Source organism: Schistosoma haematobium, chromosome 3 (assembly GCF_000699445.3).
Source record: "Schistosoma haematobium chromosome 3, whole genome shotgun sequence".
Taxonomy (NCBI): Eukaryota; Metazoa; Platyhelminthes; class Trematoda; order Strigeidida; family Schistosomatidae; genus Schistosoma; species Schistosoma haematobium.
The window spans coordinates 44,718,134-44,739,948 of NC_067198.1; the positions used below are offsets into that span (position 1 = coordinate 44,718,134).

The 21,815-nt window shown below is 33.8% G+C and overlaps 1 protein-coding gene across 1 annotated transcript; it reads left to right on the forward strand.

Annotated features, from left to right (window-relative positions):
* Window positions 1-1,860: 1,860 nt before the first annotated feature.
* Window positions 1,861-21,765, forward strand: MS3_00005863 (uncharacterized protein). Its single transcript, XM_051213950.1, has 14 exons — window positions 1,861-2,075; window positions 2,645-2,839; window positions 3,713-3,865; window positions 4,516-5,159; window positions 6,099-6,265; window positions 6,317-6,440; window positions 6,912-7,248; window positions 8,969-9,026; window positions 11,428-11,564; window positions 13,875-14,065; window positions 15,120-15,296; window positions 17,713-17,872; window positions 18,015-18,281; window positions 20,409-21,765. The coding sequence occupies exons 3-14, from the start codon at window positions 3,797-3,799 to the stop codon at window positions 21,012-21,014; spliced, it is 2,937 nt and encodes a 978-aa protein (XP_051069971.1). The 5' UTR covers window positions 1,861-2,075; window positions 2,645-2,839; window positions 3,713-3,796; the 3' UTR covers window positions 21,015-21,765.
* The last annotated feature ends 50 nt before the right edge of the window (window positions 21,766-21,815 follow it).

Genomic DNA, 21,815 nt, shown 5'->3' on the forward strand with positions numbered 1-21,815 from the left:
CCCGAAGTAATATAAGGATCATGTTTGCTTTACGCTTGGCACCCTCTTCATGTCTTTCTTAGCCGGTAATTAACGTACACCTAAACTTCAAAAGAGGATGGTTATACTGTTATATAAGGGGAGTAATAAAGAGGAAGCCTCCAACTGCCTTCGTGTGTTCTTGCACTTGTAGAGAAAATGAGATGCCTCTGAGCCCTAGCCAAACCATCCGGCAGTTGGGTCATTGAATAACTAGCAGGCCGTCGACCCTCATCAAGGTCAAGGACAACAACCCCACATTAGGCAACCGCGTGCTATGGACTGGTCCATGCGGTGGTGGTCGCACCTTCTTCCTTGTACCTACTCTCACCAATATATTCCTGTAAAAACATGCTTTGTGTTATACTGTCTTCAAAGCAGCCATGGTACCTTGCAACGACGACAGTTTAACCCAAGTTAGGTGCTGACCAAAATGTGCGAATTCGAAGTTAGCTGGTCACGCCATTCCCGTTTAACTCAATTAGACCCCCAATTACTCGACATAGATCATCTACGTTGGTGATCTACACTGGTGAGGTCAACATTACCTTTCAGCCTGCAGTTTTCAGTAATAAGAATAGGAGGTCTATCGACATATAATAATCCTTGCAGTTTGTAACACTGGAGTTTCAATCTTGTTTTGGCTATATCAACGGAAGGTGCTGACATTACGTGTTGTAGCAGAGAATTCCAGTAATTCACTACTCGGTATGAGAAACGAAACTTCAGACGTAAACGATTTGATCTCTAATGATCAGTCCTAGACGGAAGGAAAAGATAAGACATATTAATACATAGTGTAGCGGTAAATAAATCCTCAAAATAAATATCCCTGTAAGTTTTCGACAATGGATGCTGACCACATTAGTTTTCATGGACTCACCTAGCTGAAGGCTCTCGGTCATGCATCCGCAGAAAATCATGAGTGGGAACGCCGTGCTCAACATCCCTGCAATCGCTAGTTAGATTAGATCAGACGATCCTCGATATATTGATAGCCTATCAAATATATCTTCAAACCTCCTCGCTTCTGTCTTTTGATTTCACTTGGTTAGTACGCTTCATATTAGAAGGTGTTACTGGTTAAAGCATTGTCAAACTCCGAATACATGTGGCATCTTCAATAGGTCATTGTTCAATATACGGTGAACTAATGTTAGATCAACCCGAAATTCGTGGTGAGACAATGGAAATTAGTTGAGGTGTCTCAACCAGATAGACCTATCATCCTAGTCCCTCATCGCTGGGCGCGTCCTAGCAAATCCATCTCATACTTGAAACAAGGACTCGCTGCTTGAATCGCATATTGCAATAATATTGCACCTAAGTCGGGTATAATAATCTAAACATTTCATCACTCAAATACTGGGGAGGCCTGTGAATAGACCGTGAAACCCCACAGCTTTTTGCAGCAGTAGCCTCACAGTGACAGTTTTGAGAACACTGCTTAGTATGACCCCTAAATCTTTATATTTTTTACGTTGGGTAACACGAATCCACATATTGTGTACTGATATGAATCACACCACAGAGTAACGATCATGTAAATAGTTGTTATTTCTCAGTAAATCCATTTCATCTGCATGGAAATACGTCTTTCTACTTGATGAATCATGTAAAATAGACCACTTGGATTAGCCGGACAATCTCACTAAAACACAAACATCTCTTACACATTAGCCTAATAGAACCCTTCAAAGAATCAGACGGGCTTAACTGTGAAAATTTGTCTCACACACTAAGTTCTCAGAGAAAGGTCTACTTGTCAATGTGATATTAGTTGATGAATATTGTTTTGATCACAAACAAATTGGACATTGTTTGTTAAGTAGTCGCCAACATTTCGGATTAGACGGAACGAATTCCCACTTTGGGTTGTTAAATGTTTTTGATCCCACCGTTTTTGATCTAAAGTTATATCTGGCAAATGATAACGTTAAGGCGTATTTGATAAAAGTTCTGGAGTTTAGTAAGATATAATCACACCCACAACTGATGAATCTTCCCGTTTAATACCAGTAGTAAACTTTGGCGGCTAAAATATATAACGTATTGTGGTGAGTTGTGTACCAAGTAATGTAAATAGCTTTTGAGTCGACCGAAAAGATTTAAAAAAACGTTACATATTACTTAGTTTAAACGTGACTTCCAGTTAAATACCGTGGAATGATTGAAATGTTATGTGAATAGTTGTTAGGTTTATACAGGTCATTTAAACCTGTACGCTCTTTTTTATGGCAAGTGACATAGATGGATAAGTTCCTACCAAAGGATCCATATTTGGCTTAGGGTTTAAGTCACTATCCTGTTTGAATTGTTCATTGAAATCGTATGTCTTTGTAAGACCGTAAGTGATCATTGTCCTGGTTCGATCAAATGTAATCAAATAAAAAAGATGTACCCATAGTTTATCACTAGCACGCCACCTCTAGGTCGGCGTTTCTGACCACTATGTTATTCTTGTAGTGTCAGAGCTATGAAAGGTAAGCCTCAATGTTCAAGTCGGACTTCTGGTTTAGAGCCTAGTAGATCTTACTGCAGCGACCCATCAATCACATTATTTCGTAATTTTTACTTTCAGCAAACGTCTGTCATGTCAAACTAGTGTTTTGTTTGTTAACTGTAGGAAGGGTTATGGGTCTGTCATAAATAACAAAAACTGGTGGTAATCCCTTTGGCGTATGAACACATTCTTGAAAAGTAACTAATTTGAACGCATAGATCTCAACGATTCAACGTCAATCGTAAAAGAAAGACAAATGAATGAACATGACTGATTCGAACGGTGGTACTATCTGTGGTGTTTCATCTCTGGTAGAAGGTCGGTTTGAGTGCAAAAAGCTTGTTTAGTTATTTTCAGCTAACTCCACTCGTTGTGTTGCATGATATCTAGTTACCTATGGAATGTATGTTTTATTCTGCATGAACCATTGTAGTCACTCATTCGGGGCATAAATATTGTAGCCAGAAAAAGTGCTCAATTTATAAATATTCTTCATTTTATGTAGTTCTGCTATCTCTATTCAGGTTTTCCAGGACAATGGTACTACTACTTTTATCTAATAGTACTCACAGTGGCTGAATAGTTGTTATTTTTTTTATTTGTCTAAACGTAACTGTTGGTGCAAGGAGACATCAAATATATATGCACCACATAAATTCGATTTGTGCTAGGGCTGAAATACTACCCGGGTGTTTGAACTGATGCAGCTGCTCAGTAATAACAATTATATGATCACAGAGCGTCTTTTTATCATCGCTCTCACATGGTAGTACTTTCTAGTGTGGAATTTGTGGAATCCGAAAATAATAAGAGTCCACTTAATTTGACACAAATTTGATCTTGATGGCACATTTTTCACTTTGTTTTAATGTACATTTGACTATTTATTATGTTTTCTACTTTTTGTCTAATATACTGTCCCTAATATTTTATTTCTCCACTACCGTTGTCACAACAATTATTGTTTATTGTTCATATGTCATAGTTTTTCTCCCCTATTTGTAATGTGGAACAACATATTAAACTCATTGGAAGTATTATGTTTTTGCATAATGTGGATGGGCCATTTTCCCAAAAATTCCATTTCTGGTTGAATTTAGTTGTGACCACATAGAAAATTGATATTTTAGAGTTAATGTTGGAAAGTTTTAAAATCCTGTGTCTCCTTTTTTATTTATTTATATTTTTTAGGATAAAAGCAACTACTCTACCTGTTCTGTTTAAATTCAAGTCAGTTTATTGTAAGCTTATTATTGCAAATAATTATTCTGCACAATGACCGTGGATTCTGCGGTAACTATTATACCTGTTCTCCAACAAAAATGTGACACTTTAAAAAGCAAGGTTAGTACTGTTTCATAACTAAGTGTTACTTTATCTGTTGGTTTTATGTAAACTGTTTAATATCTTTTTAGCTGAAATAATGATAACCACCCTATTTAATGTCATTTAACTGATTAGGTGAAGAGTCCTAAACACGAAATAAACGTATGTGATATGATGTATTTTTTATCATACAATGCATACACATTGTTCATGAAATCAATCGTATCTGTTTATCTTCTCTCCAAAGAATAAATGAAGAAAATACACAAATAGCTATGGTGATTTCACCTAGATTTCCCAGTATTTAGCTTTACGATAGATTGTAAGATTATTATAAAACATGTAAATTAGGTGATCGATATGTTTGAATGACCAGGTCAAATCTTATGAAAAATACATTTTATTGCAATATTTGCACAATTAAAAAGTGACAACTCAGAGACTACAAGTCTTTTAGTCGACTAAATGACGGGGGTGTGGGTACAATGTAAGATATACAGCAAATTTCTCACTGGTTAAAATATGAAAGTATTATGGCATTTTCAGGTTGTTCGCGGATAGTAACTCCTTAAATGACTTATAACTTTTACAAAGTGATGTCTTATTCTGATCTATTTTATCATTTGTTAGAGATATTACTTTTGTTCCTGGTTTTTTTCTTTTGATAGATAGCAGATTTCACTTTGGTTAATCAGGCCTTACAATTGAAAACTTATCAACTATTAAATTTCATCAATCGTCACGAAGATTTCTCTGGTTTAATTACAAAAGAATACGATGAGGTTTCTAACGATATTAATATTGTTCAATCAGCCATAGATAGGTATACATGTGAACTGGAAGATTGGAAATCGAAACTTGATCAGTATATGATGATGGTGACAACTGTGGTGTTAAATAACAGTACTAATAGTACAACTAACGGTAGTAATGTTAGTAATCTTAATAATAATAACAATGGGGATGACAGTATCAATTTGACATTTGGGTCAACTAAATTACCTATTGTTGCGTCATCTCAATCTCCGTCTCTTCCATCCGTGTTCTTATCGTCAACCAACTCCCCAGTTCAACTAGATAATTCATCTTTAGGAACTCTACAAAGTGTTAATAATAAATTTTCTGAGTTTAAATCATCTCACCCAACAACAACAACAACAACAAAATTACGTTTACGTGCACACTTCCCAAACAGTCAATTTACATTAGTTGAAATTAAATCTGGACAACAAATCAAACATGCTTTAGAAAAGAAATTATCACATCGTGGTCTACACTTAGAACAGTTAATTGTTTACCGATCACGTACAGGGTAATTATTTCCCTTGGTTACTATTTTATAAGTACGTACTTATATATGCTAGGATCTCTCAAAAGTTGTGTTAAAATATAAGTCCTTGGTATAAATCTTACAAACGTGCCAACATATTGTGTCGTAACAATAATATGCAATAGAAACGCTTTTGAAACTGAATTATATGGGCTAGGTTGAGTTTCATTCGAATTTATTCTATATAATGATCACCGTGTGCCCACTGTCTACAATTTTCCTCCAACTACTTTCATGTATGATATTCTTCAGGTTGTATAGTGTTGTTACTTTGTAAAATACGTTTTAGTATCTCCCCACTGCATAATAACGTAAAGTTTAAAATGTATTTAACTCACTTCCTAAGTTTGATACTCTGCATCAGTCGTAAATTAATTGCATGGAATTAGGAAATCATCTTTGCTCTTACCTCATTGACTTAAACGTTTTGAAAGCAGTAGAATATTCCGTGTTCCTGTGTGCTTTACATGTTACATCAGACAAGATCAGTCTTTAAATATTAAAATTGGTGTATGTTGTAGATAATGATAGCTACTGTTTCGTCTCCTGCTTTACTGTAGAGTTTATATCGCAAAATGCTTTGATGAGTGCATTTCCTCACTCTGCAAGATTTAGTCACCTATAGCTGAGTGTTCAATATCCCTATGGAGTTGTTTATTTACATTTGATGGGAAAGTGATGGGTAATTCGTGGATCCCGTATCCTGGATTTTGTTGTAGTAGTCGAATGAACGGTCTTCATCAAAGTACTCGATCATCAGTTGTTATACTGTTGCAGGTTCAGAGCATAATATTGCAGAATATTTTTCACTTTTCCATTACTATTCATGTAAATATTCGTCTTGTGATTAAATCCTCATTTATTATAATTTGTTTTTTTTTTTGAAATTTTGCTCGGGATTCAAATATAAAAATGAACTAGTCTACCAGTTTCATGGGAAGATGACGCTGAACAAATTGCTTTAATTGGTGAAGAATTAATAGTTGATTTTGCTCGACGAAACTTTAAACGTTTAGAACATCATTTTCAAAGAAAGACATTTTTTGAAAAGGCTTATTGTAATCTATGCCATAAGTCTATATTCCATGGTAAGTTGTTTTTATTTGTTTATACTTTTGTATAAAAAATTACATTTAAAGGTGCTATATGTAAAGCCTGTGGTTGCGCCTATCATAATCGTTGTCTTCCGCGTGTCGATAAGAATTGCTTGTCCAATTTAGATGATGATGTTTTCTATGTTGGTGATCAACTAAGCAGTCGAAAGTAAGTCATTGTTGATAATTCCTTATCGTTTATCCTGTATATTTGACTTTCAAAAGTTAGAAGCCATCAAAATCTTAAGTATATTTTGCTTGCAATTTGTACATTATGAACCTAGGCTGGTATTCCACGATTGGTCTTGAAATGCTGACCGATCGAAAAACACTTTCACGATTTCACACTTGTTCAAACAACAGTAAGACACTTACAGCAGGCCTCATTATTAAAGTGGCAAATTTCACTTTCCTCCACTTCAATCAATTTTTTCATCATAGGAATTTTAAGGGAAGTGTTCTTACTTTTTTCTGTAAAGCGGAATTGTGTGTAGTTGTCTAATAACGTGGTTGACAAGAAAACCTGCTAATTAACATAGGATTGTATGATTGAACTTCATCATATCTCACATATTTCGTTACATGATTATTGTCTGTTTCAGTACTGGAGTTATTTATTAACCTCTCCTTCCATAAATAGCTCTTTGGGTACTTCTAATTCATCTATACACGGATCAAATTGGTTAGTTTCTTCAAATGCAACACCAGGCTATACACATTTCTATCATTTTAATCCTGAAGACCTAACAACAGTTCGTGTATTGACTAATTCTACTGGAGGTGGTTTCGATAGTAATAATCTTCTATTGAATAGTCAATATCTTCCAACATCTTTCGGAAGTGGAGGTGGACATTTTCCTCGTCAGTGTTTGTCACTAACCTGTAGAGAACGTTCATCGTCAACACCGAATGTATCGAACAATTTAATTCCACCAAATCAACAGAAAAGTTTATTCACTCCCAGTTCACTTGGAAAGGTAGTTAGTTGATAATTTGTTGTTTTTTAATTGAGGAATCATCATTTGATTTATTTTGTTCAGAATGTTAATATTTATTAAGATGAAGTATTTGTTGCATTACATCTTGTTATTCTCCGATTGTTGTTTTCATATGCTGTTCCGATACTACGGTATATACATGTATGGGTATGCAATTTGTTTTCCTACTACTAATAATGTGTAATATATTGCCCTATTTATCCTTGTGTGTGACGCAATCGTTTTTCTGCACATTTTTACTCTCATCACTTTTTTTCTGCCTTTCGATGTAGACGACTATATCCTAAACATGTTCATAATGTATTTTCACCTGTGTGTAAACCAAACCATTCTAAGAGTATAAAATCTTTACTTTCCAACTTATTAGTTTCATGTTCATTTTGCACTGGGACTAATACAAGTAGTCACGAGAGCAATTATCAATACTACCATCACTGTGATCGTCCATCTAAATCTTGTTTCAAAAATACTATGACTGATAAACAGTTGGAGACTTCAAACTCCCTTTGTCCTATCATCTACGTGAATGGCGATAACTTTGAAAGTAATAATAATAATACAAATTCTGACAACATTCGTTGCAATGGTAAATATTCGGATAGAAAACTATCCACTTTGTCTGCTCCAACATATCCATTAAAACATTGTACTCTTGATAACATCAGACTGGTAAATACTAATAGTTCGCTTTTATTTTATCATAAAACTTCGACGGTGACGATGACGACAGTGAAGCCGATCGATGCAAAATACATGTCTACATATAATTGTAATGATAAAGTTTGCGGAGAGTTATCTATGAAATCTCGCAGTAGTACAATATTTCCTAGAAGTATATCATCGTGTATTAATGAGCGTGGGCATAATTCTGTAGCTTATAAGAGTCATCTTCATGTTCCTTATAATTCATATGGTAAATTACTAACTATTGGATGTGACACTACTATAAAGCTTCATGTTAGTAGTTGTAGTAGTAATAGTAGTAAGTCATCAAGCGGTATCTATGAAAATTGCCAACCAATCGGTCTCCATTCCCTTCCTCTTCCTACAAAAAATACTTATAAAGAAACGTTTTCAACAACCAGCCAACTATCTACATCGTGCTCATTGTACGAAGCTTTTTCTGAGAATCCTCTGAATATAGTGTTGACAGATAATACCAGTCTCCGTAGTCTTTCACGTAAAACACATAATTTATCTTCTAATAAACAAGAGCCGACCTCACAAGACTACAAAATCCTACTACTACCTAAAAGATTTTATTCACCAAACCAAAATTTATGCCCAGATCATATATCAAAGCTATCTCTCTCACCAACTACATATTTTGGCATACGTCGGGTGCGGTCATTCTGTGCTTCAATGGATTCTTCAGTAGGTTTCACAGAACCACGTTATTGGTTTTATTTGACACAACTGTGTAGTTTGTAAAACACTTTCTTTTTTTCTGGTTAGTTTATTTCAAACATTTCGTTTGGGTAGCTGGTTATTGATTTACACATTTCTGCCCAGTTAGGAAACTTGTTTTACATTTCTTGAGTTATTTATGTGTGCTCATACAAGTGTGTTTAGTTGTAATACATGATATTCAAATTGTTTGTTCATGGGACATGGTTATGAATAATTTTCTCATTTTAACCTCAGATTCAGTTGATGCTGTTATGCTTTCTACCCTCTACTTCTGTATACAATTTTTTAGCGAGAGGCGAATAAAATTATTCAAGGATCCCCTTTACACATTGTATATCCAGTTACAAGTAAGTATTTTCTCGTTTACTATATATATATATATATATATATATATATATATAATATTGCTTTTGCATTGAAAGACACACTAGTCTTAACACTCACGCAGTGATAAGCAATTAAAGCGAAATAGTCTCGGCAGTGTTTCTGAGGAAATATTTAGACTAACTTTTTAATTTATGATCATTTGTCATGAAGAGTTGCGACCTGTGATGTAATACAGTGATAAACCGATTATCCATTTCACTACGCTTGTTTTAACTAGGTACCAAGTGTTTTGGTTAGTAAATTCTAATTTCCCTCCTCCCAACTCAATATGAGTCTTTTATTACTATATCTTGAGTAGCATTCATATGCTGGTGTTGGCAAACCGGGAGTTGGGTACTACAAAATTTTACTAGAGTTACAAACATGGTGTTATTATTATTACTGTTGTCATAATTATTACTAAAATCAATCTTCTCACTCCATATTAGGCTGTGGTCGGATAATTGAATAATGTAAATAGCAGAAATTAATTCTTATAGTCATGTTTAGATTAAATTACCTGGTGAATAATTTAAAAAGTTCTCGTGGTATACTGACTCTTAATCATGTATATTTACATGTTAAATATTTCGTTTGTGTGCCATTTTGTTGGCTGGTTATCGTCTTTTATTCTCTATTAATTTGAGGGGGTGGGCATTTTGTTAATATTTGGGTTATGCGGTTAGTCGTGACTTGATCTTATCTGTACATCAATTGATCGGATCAGTCGCAAATCACCGCACTTTAACATGATATTCCTTTTTTATAACACTACGAACCTCTTCTTCGTCTTATTCTTGCCTCTTGATTAGTTCGTATCAACTATCGCTTTCAATGAACTTTTTTATTTGTGTTCTATGATAATATTAATAGTATTTAGTCATCAGTGTTGTCCTTGTGTAATCGGCTTCTTTCAAAGCATTAGAAACTTTTGACGAAGACTTTCCTTGTCACTCTGCGAGCACTACTAAATATCCGTTGAGGCATTATTTTATAGACATTAGCACTCGATCAGTATCATATCTTCAGTATAGATTTTGGGAATAAATTAAACAGATTCTATGTGTAATTGAATCATTTACACGTAGCGTTGCAACAATAATACACTTAATTATTTCTTGGATCATTAAATGTATAATGATCTGAGTTGTTAATCATTGATAAGTCAGTTCATCATAATATGTGTTCAGGGTTTTAAAACAAGTATACGAAAAGCGCGTAATTAATATTGAGCATGGACTGGCTGCTACTTCAATAGAACAATGAACATCCTTAGCCATTTATAGTCCGAAGTGGTCGGTCAGTACAGATCGGTGGGTAGGTAGGTACTTGTAATTTGATATTGGTCTTTCAGTTTATCCACGGTGGTTATTGTGAGTCTCATCACCTATGACCCTCAATATGACAGTAATGTATTCATTAATTTTTTTTATTCCGAACTGCTTTTACTGTACTTTCTCGTTAACAGATTGTCACTGATTTCACTTTTATTATTTCTTACACTTCTGTGATATGTAAATGGACAAATTCCAGATTCTATACTGCTCATATGTATGTATCTGATCTCATTGCTTAACATCAATGATAGTCTTAAATATGTTGTTCATTTAATGTCTAATCAGTGATGCATAGCTTTAAAATCTCATCTTTAATTGCCAGTCTTTAAGCTGTTGAGGAACATTTAATATAATGAGAAGTAGCTAAATAGTAAAGACTTTCGTAGGTTATGAAGTCTTAACAAGACAAATAATTTTCGTTGAAACTATACGGTACTGACGGCCTTGAGTGAACCAGTCAGGATTGCGATAGTGCATTGTGGACTTTTGCGCAGTCAAACATCTTGTATATTATTATTGATTGGATGAAAATCGGCAACACCTTTTGTTCCTAAGACAAACAAGTATTTACCACGTAACCAAACAGTTAGTATAACATAGTGTTTAAGCTCGTGCTACTCACTTTAAGTAACAGCCCTACATTTATTAAGTTCGTAAACAAAATGGCTGTAAGGCTTTGTCGCATTATAATTAATGTTAATTTGTGATGAAAACCCTAATCTTAATTCCAACTTGTAATTTCAGCTCAACACTTATTACCTCACCCAAGCCTACATGAATTATAGCTTATTACATAGGTTAGGGACAAAAACCCTATAGGATTACAAACCTAATTCACAACACTAGCTTAACTTTTAAAATGTAGATCTAACTTTTTTCCTCTTTTAGTATAATGATTATTTCAACTATTATTTCACTGAAATTTTATTATTTATCGTCAAAGTTTTTTAATACCTAAATCGTGTTTCCTAATTGGCTGGTAGGTCTCTCAAAGTCGTCCAGATCGTATACTTTCATTTTATTTTTGTTCATTTATTTTATATAGATTATAATTATACAACTGGTAATGGAGTACCGGAAAGTCCATCAATTCCCAATGATGGTTGTTTTCTATCAAATTTATCTATACCATATAATCAAAGATCTGGCAATGATCCAAAACAATCTATCAAAGTAAAAAATGTAAATTTTTATTCTCTTTTTTTAAAAATGTTTATATATATGTACATCGATGAAGTTTTGTTTGTGCACTGAAAATATTATTGTCAAGGAGGATATATCAAGATTCTGGTTCATTATCTGACAACATTATACACTGTGATAAAGAATGTTCCATGCTGAAATTAAACAGCTCGTTGAGTTTCAAAGACTTTAGCTAAAAACTACATATTGATGTTGTGTTTCTATTGAGTCTTTAATATTTACAAGAAAAATTAGAGTTTTGATTATAGTTATGTATGAACATTCATGTAATATACCACATATTATGTTTGCCCATTGATTCAATAATCAGTGTGAATGTTTAGAATCCTATACTAACATCATTGATTTACTTTAGAGGGAGTTAGTTGTGAGTCAGCCATGCACAACGTAGAACCTGGCACATATGTATATCGGTTCAAGTTGCCGAACATTATTAACATAGCGAAATAACATTATTAAGGCACATCCAATGGTAGTAGAGGAAGTATCAGTATTAGTAGTATTAAAAAAAGACCAAGCAGAAAAGATATTCTCCGAGAAGAAAATATTGATTAGTCAAATAAAAAAGATGTATAAGGTAATTTGAAAAATTAGAATTTAACCAAAGACAGTGAATGCACCTGGGCCACTGCAAGTGATTCTGAGGCATGTCATCTAAAGTCGCCAACCATTACCTACAATAATCGCACAAACCTAACCAGATAATCTACATATATCTCCATGGCTTAGTCCAATCGTTAGTGATTTTTTAGACTAGTGCCACACCTTTTCGCTGCCCCTAGTTTCCTTCTAAGTTATTTCTACACCAGTAAATATCACATGTTGAGGCAGGTGGTAGTTGGTTATATGTAATACATGTCCCAACCACCTCCATAGACGAAGGTTTACTGCCTCATCAATCGATTTACCATCCTTCGATAATGCCCTACGTCTATCTCTAACATTGCGAATGTTCATGAATCAATGAAAATCAAACTTTTTTACTCAAGAACATCATTGTCATCCTTCCCCAGACTTGTATCACATCGATGATCTCAGGAACCATACTTCCTAGAGCGGCGCAATGTAGTAATTAACGTATTCGATTTCTTTCAAGCAGATTCAAACACTATTCTATCCACTCCAACTTAGACGGATATTGATATTAGCTCTTTCTTGTACTTGTGTTTTGACAGAGTTTGACTCAAAGCTGAGTACTTGAACCTACATTTGATAGGTTTTTAGCATCAATTTTCTGAAATTTCTAAAGAAAATTATCTTCCTGATGAATTCCAGCTAACACAAAACCCTATATCTTGAATTTTCTGTCGAAATCTAGGTGTAGTTAATACAAGACATGGCATCAGTTCATGAAATTTTTAACTTTAGGCCTGAGTTATTTTGATAAGTTCAGATTATCTGGTTGGATTCCTCGAGATTATCTTAACTCAATGGTTGGAGACGCTGAGTGGCGTGACTGAAAGACCGTCACAATGGTACAAATCCATCCACTTTTTGTCTTACACTTTCTATTTTGAAAGTTCATTATTTTTTCTCATATCATATTGTTCATGCCTGATCTTTTCTTTTAGCATTGATACGCTTGGTACTTCTACCACTCTGGAATTTATCTTGATGAATTCAACTCACTGTATTGATATGGTGTGGCAACGTGAATCGATACACATATGTACCAGGTTCTACTTTGATTATATATTCGACTGTCTGTCGATTATATCCAACTATGTTATATTAAATTCATCACTAGTTCATTAGTTTGTTGCTTTTTTAAAACAACAGTCTAACTTCATTCATGTGATTATCATAACCAATAGTTTAAGACTTTGAATAACATGGCTCGGAATCGTTTGCAGTGACTCAGGTGCATCTATTCTTTGTCTTCCCCGAAATTCTGAGCTTCTGAATTCCTCTTAACCTTTCTTGTGTTTATATTTCACTAATTTATATTTTGAATCGTATCTTCAATGCCTAAAATTTTCTATTGCCACTAATACTGTTACTATCTCTACTATTCTGGGATTTAGCCTGACAACTTTATCTCTATGTGCTAACGGGGTATGGCAACTTGAACCAATGTGCATACGTACCAGGTTTGACGTTGGGATTAACTGACTTTATTCATTAGTATTCTTTCATTTATTACACTTCACGCAAGATAAACCCCAGTTTTAGTTTAAAAATTTTAATCAAAAAACTGAGTAAATAAATGTATATTCATATATTTCCACCTTTTTTTTGCCTTATACTCATCTTTTCCATGTGGATGTAAATTATATTTGTTATCGCTAGAGACGTGGTTCAAATGATGAATGGGAGATAAATGGACAAGAAATTACTAAAGGTCCAAGAATCGGTTCTGGATCATTTGGTACTGTATTTAAAGGTTATTGGCATGGAAATGTTGCTATTAAAGAATTGAATGTTGTTGATCCTACACCACAACAATTGAAAGCTTTCAAAAATGAAGTCAGTGTATTGAGGTAATTACTATTTTTTTTAAATCACACGTTCTTGTTTAATTTTCAATCCAAATTATTCATTTGTTGTTGTTATCAATCCATGATGAAGATTATTTTCTAATTGGAAAAATCTACACACTATTAACTGCTAATAGACCACTTTATAGTATAATAGGTAGTCAAGTTATCATAGATGTTACATAACACATCCTTGGTACAATATATGACTTGGCATTTGGGGGCACTAGTTCTTAATCATTAGAGAAATTAGTGGTTTGTTACTAAGTCCACATACTATTTATCAACTTGAATTTATTGTCTGTTCTGACAAGCTGGACAAGTCATATATTGTACCAAGGATATGTTATGTAACATCTAGGATAACTTGACTACCTATTATGCTATAAAGTGGTCAGGATGGCCGAGCAGTCCAAGGCGCTGCGTTCAGGTCGCAGTCCACTCTGTGGGCGTGGGTTCGAATCCCACTCCTGACACTACACTTATGGCCCCCAAATGCCCTGGTACGGCCGAGAGTGGGGAGAGTCCGTCCTCCCTCTCGAAATGCTCTCACATGGCCACGCGTATATAGCCTCTGCTAGGGAAGTCCTAATCATTGCCTTCTCGTGGCGGGGGTGTTGTTTACAAAAATGAGAGGACGAAAAGCGAATGTCCGGCGCTTTAGCGGGTTGGTGGACATGGAGAGTCCACCTGGGGGAGTTGGAAAACCGTGATTCCAAACCAATGGTGTACATTGGCTCCAGTATCCTGAAGGAACAAATGGCGTATGAATTTATCGTTGGTCACCGGCCACCATGGGACTGCATCTCCTTACGTTGACCCGCTGCCTCGTGGATCAGACCTTTAGGTCGAAGGCTCCGGGTATGGCCCCCTAAGAAAATCACAGCCCTCAAACATATCAAATGAGATCTGTGTGGCGCATATATATTTGGTGCATCCTTGTACCAATATCCATGTGTTAAAATAAATAAAATAAAACTGATTTTGGTTATTTTTTGTTTGAGAATTTCTTTGTTTCTTCATTTTATTATTATTTTTTTTAACATTTTAATTTTAGAAAGACACGACATGAAAATATTCTTTTATTTATGGGTTGTGTCTCTAAACCATGTATAGCTATCATCACTCAATGGTGTGAAGGGTCCAGTTTGTATAAACATCTTCATGTGTTAGAGCATCGTTTTGATGTTCCAGAACTAGTCGATATTGCCAAGCAAACATCACAGGGAATGGAGTAAGTGTTTCATTTTGTAGTGGATTTGTCGTCTTTCTATGTTGTTCACTGGTATGTGTACTGTAAATCGACTGATGTAAGTAACTTTGCATTGTTTTCACTAGTTGGTGTTAGGCACTGACCTCCCTAACTTATCTAATAACCATTTAACAAACTCTAAATCAATTGGTCCTGCTGATCGCCTTGTTTGCAACGGAGTATCTGTTCGAGTCGTGTTAGTTCCATGCATCTTAATTTTCGTTAACTGCTTACTCCTGTTGACCTTGACCATGTGGTTGGCGTTCTCCTTATAACATGATGAATCAGATATATGTCATTGTTTCTATTGATATAATGCTTTGAGACTTTCTCTGAAGTATTTTTATCTAGAACTTCCTCATCATTTACGAGTGTTTATCCTCGATACAATTCTTACCATTTTTGTCAATACAATTAGCGCTAATCCAAATATAATTCAGTCACCTGTCAAAACCTAGCATATTGTTTGTAAATAATATATAAATGAAATAATATTTACCACGTGAATTATATTTGACACTTCACTAATCGAATGATTAGAATTATACTGTACTTGAATGATCCAAAATCATTTTACTATAGATTTTGAACTATTAGAATATTCTTACAATATAAAACGGAATCTATGTGAACGAACGATTCATACGCAACAACATGTCAATGTTAATAATCCACACGCGAATCAACAAAAAGAGAGCGATAAGATGATACCTTCAAAGGAGCTTCATTTTTCTCAAAATGGAGTCGTAACATACAATCGATTGATTATTGAGTAGTGGACAATGTCATATTTATCATAACATGACACGAATCAGTGGTCAATCAGGTGTGAATATCTCATTCCTGCAGGTGATCAGTTGCGGCCCGAATAGCTCAGTGGTAATGTTTTAGACTGTGAAGCTAAGTAATGCTGGACCGTGTCCACCAGACAATAGAAGTTCCCTCAAAATTACAGATAGTCCTTGCTAATGCTTGCCATATACTACGAAACCTAGGTCCAAAGTTGTCAACTACCTTCATTCACATCTAAACTAAGTCGTAATGTGACATAATCATTCTGTTTATATTGTAATAGCAATGACATTGTAAACGTGTAACAAAGTAGGATACTAAAACGGGAAATAACTATTCAGAAAATAGAAAAGGTTAACAGCGTGATATTATAAGTTGGAAGCTATCAAGAACTTAATTATTCACTAGAATTGAAGTTTACTAACAGCAAATCTAGATAATTTGATTCCTCCGTAGAAGATTTCGACTAAACTACAAACAAAGGTTATCATGCGATATGACAATATAATTCCCAATTTACTAGCTACGCAAATCGAAATGTCAACTCATTTGTGAACGCAACACGAATATTCCTCAATAATTTTAGCACTAAGCTTGCAACTGTTTAACATGACAGAAGTTTATTTCCCGCTCCAGTCGATGGTGAGTGGATATATGGAATCTTTTATAGTATCCTCGGGAATTGACCATTCATAATGTTGAGTGGTGTGGCGTCTAATCCGAAAGCTTTTTACCTCACAGTTAAATCGTCTCTTATATCAGCCTGGAAGCACTTAACAGGACCATTTAAAATGTCAGGTGGTTTGAGGTGGTAGACAGAAAACTCTGAACCTAGGTTTAATTTTAATTGGCACAGTCTTAACTAAACTAATAATTAGTGGATTCGAACAGGGATGACCCAGCTTTATGATCTGAAACATTCCCACTGGGTCATTGGAGCTACGACTGACTCGTAAGACTGAAACAATTACATTGACTGCTCATGTTTTTTTTCATTTCTTTAGTGATGATCCGATTTTACCAATCATATATCATTATAAGCACTAATCTTTATTATTCGACATTGCGTGCACTACTATGAGATGTTAGGCTGTTCGAGGTTACCGGCAGGAATCGCTTACCACTCGATGACAGTGCAATAGTGCATCTATAATCCATTGGATTTTATCTATTAGGAATTACTTGTATTACGTATATATATTGTTTTATTCCCGGTCTCCAACTGGATGGATTACATTTATCAGCGATTAAATTTCTCTGTCATGAAACAGTAAAACCTAATATTAAAGTGGCTCTGAAGGAGACACGTTTCATTACAACCTACGGACTTATCATTCGAATGTATAAATATGTAATCCAATGGAATTCTTATGGTTTCACATGATAGACTGAATTTGCTCAAAAAAGACTAAAATCCAGGAGGCACTGGACATTTGTTTTGTTTCCAGTATGGTTATCTAATTAAAATCAGTCTATAATGTAAAAATACAGTTAAATAATCTCCACAACACCCCACTTGCCTATACTAATAGATTTCTATGACTGAAATACTCCAATGATTTTGTCCTATTTCCTATTAAAAATTTTTCATGTATCCATTCTCTAGTTATTTACATGCTAAGAATATAATACATCGTGACTTAAAGTCAAGTAATATATTCTTACATGATCGTACTGTGAAAATTGGCGATTTTGGTTTGGCCACAGTAAAAAGTCGTTGGTGGAATACTGGTTGTCAACAACCAACTGGATCTATATTTTGGATGGTAAGTAGAATAATAATAATAATAATAATAATACAGGCTTACTTAAAGATTAATTCACATTTTCACTTGTTACATTGCCTAGAAACAGTTGATTTACTTCATCTTATACATCATGTCATCCTTTAACATTTATTTTTATTAGGCTCCTGAAGTTATTCGTATGGAAGGTGAAACACCGTATACTAATCTTTCAGATGTATACGCATATGGTGTAGTGATTTATGAATTGATTACTGGTCAACTACCTTATTCTCATTATAATAATCGTGATCAAATTTTATTTCTTGTTGGTCGAGGTTTATTAAAACCTGATCTAACTGTATGTCGTGCAGATATTCCTCATCAATTACAACGTTTATCATTAGATTGTTGCAGTTTTCAACGTGAAAATCGACCACCATTCTCTCAGGTAAATTAAACATTGTTTTCTTTGTTTTAATGTTAATTAATTTTCATGATTTTATTGTGTATGTGAACTTTTACGCAATCAATGTTTACCTAAAATCTAATTAATGAGAAACTTTTAGTTTAGCTTAATTTGTATTCCAAATAATTAGTTCATGTCACATCGTCAATCAATCATCAACAATATAAAACATGTATTTTATTTATTTGAAAACATAAACATAAGTAAAAGAGGGCACAAGTCACTTGATTTGTGTGTGGCCTGTGATACTGTCTGGGTACCTAGACCCAAGCAGGTGGTTTTCTTAGAGGGTCATACCTGGTGCCTTCGACCTAAAGGTCTGATACACAAGGCAGTGGAGCAACGTAAGGAGATGCGATCTGATGGAAGCCGGTGACCAAAAACAAGTACATACGCCATTTGTTCTCTCAAAACCATTCAGCCTATGTGAACCATTGGTTTAGAATTAGCGTTTCCCAACTCCCCTAAGTGCATCATTCGTATCCACCAACTTGGTTAGAGTGCCGGACATTCGCTTTTCGTCTTCTCAATTTCGTAAACAACATCCCTGGTGCGAGAAGGCAGTGACTGTATACGTGTGGCTTTGTGAAAGCATATGTACATTGGTCTATAATTACTGCGAGATAAATTTATCAAGATGAACGTTAAAATAGTAGTAGTAGTAGTAACAGTATCATTGTTAATTAGAAAGATCTGACATAGACTATACGATTTGGCAGGGAAGGATAAATTTGCAGTATGAAACGTGTGAAATAGTTTGCAAACTCAGGAATTAAGAGAAGATAAAGAGTGAATGTATCTGCAATATTTTAATCATTTCTGAGTCATAACACTCAACGTCTCCAACCATTGGTCACGATAATCTCACGAACGTCAACAAAATAGTCTGAATGTACTGTGACTCATCATAGACTAATCAATCTACAATCCTATAGTCGTGTCTAGCAGAAAACTACTGACTTTCAATCACTACGTTAAATATTCTAACTCCACTTCATGTACTTAAGTTTAATTATTTAAGCTGTATAGTTTAAAGCTGAGTACAAAAATAACATACGACCACTCAACATATCGATGAGAAGAAAAAAATTTCATAAATCTAACATTATTTAAAGTGTCATTACAAGAGTGTTTATTTGTTAATCAATGAACCACTAATTGTACGGTTTTTCCGAGTTTATTTTGAACAGACTTAGAGAAAAAGTATTCCGTAATATTGTGACAATGGTAACTTTATACAGCTTGTTGGTGTTATGTGTTTTTTTTCTCATTGAATGGCCTTATTATTAAGCCTTCATTGTCGTTCTATGCAACATCATCGTCTTGATGGTCTTGTTTTCTTTACTTGTTTTTACACTCCTACTGACTATCTTGTCTTTGATTGACCTCTCACCATATGACTGGTTAACCTTTCCTGTATGAATTGATATATTGGATCTATGTCAATTGATTTAAAACTATACCTACAGAAATTCTCTGAAGTTCTTATAATCTTAACAGTCCTCACATTGTATATCATTCATCAAACCTGTTATCTTTGACTTTTATAAAAAAAACAAAAGCACTATCTTTAATCAACCCATAATACTGTACAAATACCATCAGTTACTGTTAGTAATGCCTTATTTCGTGATTGAATACAACTAGTCATGGATTCTCACTTCTAATAATTCTCCTCATAGTATTTGTTAAATTGTTTGTCTGAAGTTAGTCCAATTCTTAATGTAAACTATTCTCAAATATAATCTGATCGAATTCACTTGTATCAGGATTCAGTAGCTAAGTGGATAACGCGATAGCATTTAAAGCGAACGGTACTGGGTTCGAGTCTCAAAGTGAAAACCAATTCTGGGATGCAGATAAATCCAACTGATGAGTCCCACATAAGACGAAACGCTCGTCAAACTAGATTTCACTGCTAACCACTATCCATCTTTGCTTATCATCCAACCAACTTTAGATTAAATCATTCATCAGAGAAATTTAGTAAACGATCGAATTATTTCCCTTTCACCTGTAAATATTCTATTTGTTAGATTATTCCTAATCAGTTTCATTTACTGAGGTCCTATTTTTCTTTTCGTTTCTTTCAATCATATCATTATATAGATTTATCCATGTTTAGATTCATTATATCGTTCATTACCAAAATTACATAAATGTTCATCAGAACCAAATATTAATGGTATTGTATCACGTGGTAATGTAACAATTGGATCATCAAACAATGAACGTTTAGGTATGGATGAATTTAATGATAAACGTATTATTTCTAATAAATCTGCTACAGTTACAACTAATTATTTAAGTTTATCACCAAAAACACCATTTAATAATAGTAATAGTAATAATAACAATAATAATAATAATAATGGTAATACAATATCATCATCAATTACAAATGAATTGTTTTTTACAAATCGTAACTTAACCGATACTACTACTACTACTACTGCTATGACATCAAATTCATCAAATAATTTAGATAAACAATCTACAAATACAACAATAAGCAATGACCATTTATCATCACCTCCTCCCCCACTTCATCTTTCTGATAATAATAATAATAATAATACAGAAGAACATGTTGATCGTACACCACCATCATCATCTATCATACATGATACATCCTCTAATACTTCTTCACCCCCATCACCATCATCGATTGTAAACGAACGTACAATATTGATTGTAGACAATAAAATTGTATGAAAAAGAGATTGAATATAATTTATGATGATAAATATTCTTTTTTCTTTTTATTGTTTGTTTATTAATTTTCTTCTAAAAAAAGTTTTTTTTTAATTCTGTTTTTTTCTTTCGTTTGTTTGTTTGTTTGTTTTTTCTTAATTGTTGTTATTGGATTAATCAAATTTCTCTTTATTATCTCTTCATAATGATGATAATTAAATAATTGAAATATTTATGTTGTATTTAACCATTAGATTGTAAACCCCTTTCACGTTATATACACACGCACGCACATACACATAACAACAATGAAAAATTGTATACAAATAAACCGATACACATTATTACATGATAAATAAGTTATATGATCCCCCCTTTTCTTGTTTTTTTGGACAGTTTTATAATTGTATAAAGTTTTCCTCTTTATTATTTCTATTCATCGTTCTTTGTTGTCATCTGTGATAGGTAGTTGTTTTTTTTGTACAGCTTACACTTTGCCCATCCCCCATATATATATATATATATATATATATATATATATATATATATATATATATATATATACTGTTTCTCATATGATAAGATTCTTTTCGTTGATTTCATGTTATTGTTGTTGTTGTTTTCTTCTCTCTTTCTTTCTGTTTATAAAGTCTAACAAAACAACATAAGTTCATTTGGTTATTTATTTTCATTTTTGGTCATAGTGATTTCAAGTTTATTCTTGTGTTGTTTGTTTTTGTCAAAAAGAAATATTATGAATGATTATTGTTCCATCAGTGTACTTTTCAAACGTTTTTTTCTCTCTTGATATTCTCGCTTCAC

Coding starts and splice junctions, on each gene's coding strand:
- MS3_00005863 (XM_051213950.1), top strand. CDS start 3,797: ATGACCGTGGATTCTGCGGTAACTATTATACCTGTTCTCCAACAAAAA. Junction 11,565..13,874: donor AATCTATCAAAGTAAAAAAT/GTAAATTTTTAT, acceptor TGTTATCGCTAG/AGACGTGGTTCAAATGATGA. Junction 18,282..20,408: donor ATCGACCACCATTCTCTCAG/GTAAATTAAACA, acceptor ATCATTATATAG/ATTTATCCATGTTTAGATTC.